At 32.2% G+C, this 7,279-nt stretch overlaps 1 protein-coding gene across 1 annotated transcript; it reads left to right on the plus strand.

The window, feature by feature from the left end:
- The first annotated feature begins 5,803 nt into the window (after positions 1–5,803).
- Positions 5,804–6,346, plus strand: LOC111703929 (acid shock protein). The gene has a single exon (XM_023476025.1). The coding sequence runs from the start codon at positions 5,804–5,806 to the stop codon at positions 6,344–6,346; it is 543 nt and encodes a 180-aa protein (XP_023331793.1).
- Positions 6,347–7,279: the final 933 nt, after the last annotated feature.

A 7,279-nucleotide genomic window follows, 5' to 3' on the forward strand; every position in this document is an offset into this window, starting at 1 on the left:
CTTTAACTCATTACCCATCTATCCGTCCTATTAATCAACTTTATCGTTGGGACGAAGATACAACCGCAGAAGAGGAACAGAGAACCAAGGAAGGATATAAACACTAAACAGACAGAGGAAACATTTTTAGAAATAAGTATGGGTATTGGATATATTTTTAGAAACAACCCTTGATTTAAAAGTTTTGAATTATATGCAACTAAACAAAGGAACTAAGTTGTTGACACAAATTTAAATTTTCTAAGCTCTATTTGTTTGCAACCTTATGGTGTAAACTTTGATATTTTAAGCTTGGACTATTTGATCTAACAGAAAACGTCATTGGGGAGCTAAGATATAGGGATTAAAAACACAGAGTCAGTGGCCAAAACTCAATTCTTCTGCTTTTGTCATACATATGCGTAAAATCAAAACTAGGGGAGCTACGAGGTCGCAAAGTTCTTTGATTGATTTTACTTAAATTTTGGTTTTCAGTATAGTCTGGATTGAAGAGGAGAAGTGTTGATTGTGGAAAGTACATGAAACACCCGGCCCTCCAACCCCACTCTCCTTAAACTTAAATCATGTTTTTATTGATATGACCTTTATTCATTGACAATGGTTTACGATTAATTAAAAGTTATCCCGCTAATTGGGAATAATTACTCTAATTATAGAACGAGGTAATTAATTACCTGCTTTAGAAAAACCTCTACTTTAATGTAGAAAAACACACGTTTATCCTTTCACTTCGTCTCAGGATAAAATTTTTATTTTTATAGATTAAACCTGTTTGAGTCTTCTCAATATGGGGGGGGGGGGGCATTCATCTTTCTCGGCAGAATATTCTAAGATTTCTTTTCTAATTCTTCCTCCAGGAACATTTTCAGAAACACAGCCTGAATTCCCTTTTTCATTCTTATATACAGGTTTACCCACAAAGGATAAGACTGTAAAGACGATCTGAATCTGTTAAATCTGTCAGAACTTCTGCCTTGAATTTTTTTTAAATTTCTTATTTTGTGATTTTTCAAAGGAATTAGCAAGTTTAAATTTGAAGGGGATTATGAATAAAAGGAAACAGACAGTATGAATTCCCCACAGTCCTCTCTGAAGTATCATCCGTTGCGGGTAACTATGTAGTTCTAAGAGTTTATTGCCATGCCTCCACCCCCTTCTACCCATCTCCTTGTCACTTTTTACTCAGATCTTTTAAAACTTCTAACTAAAAACTTTGATGAGAAAACTGAGAGGTTGGGTACGGTGAGAACACGAGATCTTTAATGTACTTATTTCAACGATCACACATCGTGTAAAGGAATTGAGTCTTTGCCACAAAATTTTAAATCGAGCTGTTTGGTTTCTTTAGTAGGGCCCTACAGGAAAAATATGTATTGGCGAAACTGGTGAAAGAAAATTGAGCCAATACATATTTTTCCTGTGGGGCCCTACTAAAAAATCAAACAGCTCGATATAAAATGGAGTACCGTCTGCAAAGCATGTATAATCATATGGTAGGGCGAACCGCGTCAGTTGTCTCTCCCTTCTATTCCTTACTCCCTGACTTTTACATTCAATTACTTAGTGAAATCTATTTACATTTAATCTTATATATATTTATGTTAGAAGAATTACAAGAGTGCGTTTAGCTTGATTTTGTTCAGTTTTCCTTTACATTATTTATAAAAAACTGTAATAGAATATGGATCATATCGGACCATGTCATGTACTTTGTAAACTTCTATATCTTATACTACGATTACCAGAAAACTATGAAATGGGAAGATTTTATAGCAAGATCATATGAGTGTATTTGATGTCTGAAAGTTGTCTTCCTATTTCAAATTTATCCCTGTATAGATTTAAAAGAATTTATTGTTTATTGCGGAAGTGCTCTGGTTTTCATATAGTTTTTGTAAAATGGTTGCTAAACAGAGATTTATGAAGATTTTTAAATTCTTTGATTCATCCTTTCTTACTTATTTTTATAAAAACAACCCGACTCAAGCTATGCAATAGAGCACAAGAACAATTAGAATCTAGAAAATAATGAACAATTTTCGTTTTCTTTCCTTGGAGCAAAATCATGTTAAAATAAATAAAACTGTGTATTTATTTCATAACTTCAATAAATCTAACTGGCCTTAACATAACTTCAATAAATATTATAGGCCTTAAAAGTTAACACAAATATTTATATACACATTATAAACTGTAAAAATACAATCAATTTCACGATTTCCACCTGTTGGCTGAAATATGACTTAATCTATTACTAGCTGAAATGCCGGCCCGACATTGCTCGTGGAATTTAAAAACATTGGACATTTTTTTTCTTGAGTCTAGCTATGGCACCCAAAGCGTACCCATGTGTTCCCTCAAAAAACGTTAGCAAAGGAATTGAGTCTTTGCCACAAACTCAAATTGACTAATCCATATAGCTTTTCATTATGATGGCTTAATTCTTTGATATTACAAACTTAGACTATTTGATTTAAAAGAATTCATACTTTGAATTACCTAAGGTCTACGACATTAGGGTTTAAAGATGTAGGGATCAGACTCAACTTCTCTGGTGGAGCTGTTTGTCCTGCTACAGCGGACATATATATATTAGCGGAGATTATATAGATAAATCCGTCCTTGTCTTTATCAATTGAATTATATACAATATCGAGGTTGCGTGAATAGAATGTTTATAAATATTTATTTAAACATTACCACCTGTTCATGAGATAACAAATTAATTAAAATTAGTCATTCGTTTCATGTTGAGTCTTGTTAATTATATATTACCAGCTGAAGTGCCCTGCGTTGCCCAGGTTACTCATAGTTACTCCGCCGAATACCCGCGCTTGGTCTTAAATCATGATTTAAGACATAGAAGAGCGAAGAGCTTTATGATATAGATAATTTTCTAAAATATTGTCTTCTCTTTTTATTGCATTTTAGTAAAGAAAAATAATTTTAGTCAGCAAGTTAAAGTGTGTAAAGAAAAAACTTCATCTTTAGACAAATTTAGTTGAAACTAGAGGAAAGCAACTAGTTTCATCCGGTTACGATCGTAACTAAATAGTAGAAATTCCTAATCTCAGAAAGGATTATCAAAACAGTGTCCATTATTGAACATTTAGAACAATGTACCTCTTTTTTGAAAACTTAATTTGTCAAGGAAGAATTTTTTTCTTAACAATGTTAGTTTTTAAACAGTCCGTTTTAATTATGATAAATTGTTAAGTCTACTTATTAATCATAAAGCTGGCTTCATTAGATTTGACTTAAAATCGTTTTCAGACTGTTTTCAAAAACGGGTTTCATACAATTTTAAGAGTCTACAATAAAATCCAAAGAAGAAAATGATTTAGCTAATTGTATACTCAAAATCTTTTTCGTATTTTTTTCAGTTATATCTTTCACGTCTGAATCCAGTAATATCCCAATGACTATGGATGACTGTAGGTTTGAAAAGGAAGGTTCATTGTTTGTTTTTAATTGGGCCGACACATACTGAATCGAACAGATAGTGTTGAATCTTTAGTTCGGAGTGCATACATCAGGGAATTGATCGACGAAGAAGAATAAAAACTATAATGATTGTCCTGTGTCTAATGGTTACTCCATGCATAAATAGATTGAGTAGAACCTATACGATAAATCAGGATTCTTTCCATGATGATATGTTCCAACAAAACGTCCTGTCAGGTTCATCTTGAAACCTTCTTCTCCGTGATGGATGAAAGCTTGGACCTGTGGTTAGACTGCGTGTCGGAAACGGAAACTAATTTACGTGACTTTGACATTTGGATTTCTTCTCTAGATAGATTTTTTCACAGGAATAGGTTTTAGATGATTTTTCGAAATCATCTTCTTCATGGTTTTAAAAATGTTTTATGTATTTTAACTTTAAATATCAAAATCAAACTAATAATTAGAATTTCGAGTTTCTTTAAAAAAAAGGAATAACAATGAATCAGATTTTACTTCTTATATTCGGACACATGCAACTGTGACAAGAAGAGGACTGTTAGACTCAAGTTAGGATTCTAATAGTTCAATCAACGTGATAGAAAGCAATTGTGTAAAGTACACAGACCCATTTCACTTATTAGGATTAATTTTAGGCTACTGTTAAAACTAGTTGCTTTATAACAATATCAAGAACATATAAGATTGCTTTAATGTCGTCTTCCTATTCCAAATCTGAATGCTGGTTTCGACATTAGTTTTGTTTCTTAATTAATACTCTGTAATGTCATGTTTGTGTCTTTTTCGAAGATGCAAAAATGATTTCCAATAGGTCTATGAGGATAGGTAGAGACTGAACCTTTTAAATGGAGATTTAACTTCTTTAATCGGGGAAAGATGTAATTTCCTGATGGCTCCAAGGAGATATCACACATCTAAGGTTAAACCGCTGAGGGGGGAAATAAATCGTCTGAGCGCTAAAGTTTACGATTCAAAAGTTTTGACCTTTATTCCTCCTATAATTAAACAATTAAACTCTTACATACTAAACACCCTTCTTGAATATTTATGAATTCGGTTAAAGGAATTGAGTCTTTGTCACAAACTATGATTTTCTAATGCCTATATCTTTGCATTAGATGGAAAAAATATAGGCATTAGAAAATCAGAGTTTGTTGAAAAGACTCAATTCCTTTGTTACGATTCGGGTCAACTTCTGAATCAAGCTCACAAAAGTGTTTAAGAAATCTGAGAATTTTATAAAGAAACTGAGTTTCTGCCACAAACTCTGATTTTCTAATTCCTTCATCTTTGCAACCCTATATCGTAGACCTTTGATATTTAAAACCAAGAATTCTGTTAGATCAAATAATCTTAGCAAAGGCTTCCACCATCAAGTTGCAAAGATATAGGAAACTGAAAATGTGAGTTTGTGGCAAAGACTCAATTCCTTTCAATCCCTAATTGTCGGTTAGAATGAAATTATTGGAGATTAAAAAATCTTATGGATCCTTTTTTTATAATTGAAACTATCAAGGTAGAGTCTCTAGTTATGAGTGTGGGAAGGAATTATGATAAGTTTAATGATGTATAGTGTATAATATCTATCTAGTGGTTTACATCTAAGGTTCCTACTCTCCTTGTAACCCCTCAATCTGAAACCATTAGAAACCATTATCTTTAAACAGTTTGGTTTAGTTAAACCAACACGCTAGAAACTATAAACTAATGGATTAATAAAATCTCATATTATGCGTAAAATTTAAACATTTAGAAGAATTTCACCTTTCTTTTGTTTCTTTTTGCCATTTATATTTCTATAAATAGTATTCTTGAAAATCATAGCATTAAAAGTCTAGTATTTTGGGACACCCCATGCAGGATTGAATAATAGCTGTGTCTTCTGCAATATACATAGAACCCGACCCATTGTAATAAACCCATAAACCATGAATACACCCTGATATATAACTGAAAGAATGTATTTAATACGACTAAAATGGTTTGGGAAGATCTTTTTCAGATAAAACTACAACATCGAGGGTTTACTATTTGGAAATATTACCCTGGTAAAACATGTTTATTATTTCTTAAATATTTCTTTTTATGCATTATGTATTATAAAAAGGCTGAATGTAAGTAAAGTTTATGCAAAGTAATTAAATGTTTAAGTTGATGTTTCTAAACCTCTTTATACTACAATCAATATTAAATTATAAAAATAATTAACAAAAACGTTATTTTTAAATAGTTAAGAAAACCTGGAAATCTTACATCGAAAAATCTGCGAAATTAATATCTAAAATCCGCAAAACTATACTAGAACATTCAGAACCTCGTGCTAAATTAGACGTATAAAATGCCTTCTACTTCTGAAAATACAACTACTGGAGCCTCTAAGCTGATGGAATCTATTACCGATGCTATCGATAAGGTTTCCAGCATCCTAACTCCTTCCGCAAAGAAGAAAGCTGCAATCAGGAAAACTAAAACATCTTTATCAAGTGCAGCTAAGGAGAAAAAAGCTAAAATACAGAAAAAGAAGAAAATTGCTGCCGCTGCAGCCAAACAAAAGAAAGCTGCAGCTGCTGAAAGGAAAAAAGCTGCTGCCAAACAGAAGAAGATTGCTGCCAGGCTTAGAAAAGCAGCTTTAGTTCAGAAAAAGAAAAAGGCTGCTGCAGCTGCGAAATTGAAAAAAGCTGCACTACGGGAAAAGAGGAAAAATGCTGCTGAACAGAGGAAAACATCAAAGAAAAACAACAACGTCTCTATTTCTGTTGTAGTTTCTCCAAGCCCAAGTGATAACATCCCGAACAATCTACTTCCAACTGCTACAAAGAAGAGTGCTGGATCATCTGCTCAGTCTCAATCTAAGTGTATGATCTTTAAGGACAGCCTTTAGTAATATCAAGGAGTAAGCAATATGCAATCAAAATATATAATCAAGAAGTTTATTTCCTATAAATCTGCATATCCTAAAATTTTATTGAAATATAGATAAAAACTCACATAATAACTTATTAATAAGATATTTACTTAATTTCATCAAAGATTTTTATCGTGAGTTAAAATCATGAGATTTATGAGGTTAAAAGATAAAATATTTCCAAAAATGTAATTGAACCTGAGACCAGGGGTTGACACCAAGAATGAAGGAGGAGGGTTTAAGGTTTGTCTAAATTATGCTCAGATCCTAGATTAGATAGTTTACATCATGTAATAACAATATTTGGGTAGAAAGTTTAAGTCACAACAATATCTCAATCTCAGGGTTATCTCCGGTTCAAATATTTTACTTTCTCAGCTAAACTTTTCTTTTGAAAATAATTTGAATGATTTATGAAGAATTCCTAGTTGAAACTGAAACTTTAACTAGGCATGGCTGTTAATGGTTTCGTTAGATCGAAAATTCTCCGTTGAAAATCACGTTTACTCAGGGAAAAAACGATGATGAAATGAACCTCTATAATCCAGCTTGAATCTTAGTTTTTAAAATGAATTAAGTTATGCACATATACTAGCTTAAGAGCCCAGTTTTGCCTGAAAACTAAATGTACTTTAAAAGAGCAAATCTATTCAATTCTATTCAAAAGGACATTCCCGTGGTTCTATCGAGTTCCTCAGTCTAAATTTAAGGCAAATTGGTTGCTGAGTTGCTGAGTAATGATCGGATATACAAAGAAACAAACAAACAGCTGAAGATTACTACTTTATATATATAGAAGCCAACCTTCTAACAAAAACCAATAAATAAAATGTTTTGATTTCCAAATCTAAGATTCCACTTGATGCATGGGGAAATAGAATATCCGTAATTTTACCCATAGCACCGATC

The sequence above is a fragment of the Eurytemora carolleeae genome, unplaced genomic scaffold (assembly GCF_000591075.1).
Source record: "Eurytemora carolleeae unplaced genomic scaffold, Eaff_2.0 scaffold439, whole genome shotgun sequence".
Taxonomy (NCBI): Eukaryota; Metazoa; Arthropoda; class Copepoda; order Calanoida; family Temoridae; genus Eurytemora; species Eurytemora carolleeae.

Excerpts from the sequence above, each read along its gene's own strand:
- LOC111703929 (XM_023476025.1), top strand. The coding sequence starts at position 5,804 with ATGCCTTCTACTTCTGAAAATACAACTACTGGAGCCTCTAAGCTGATG.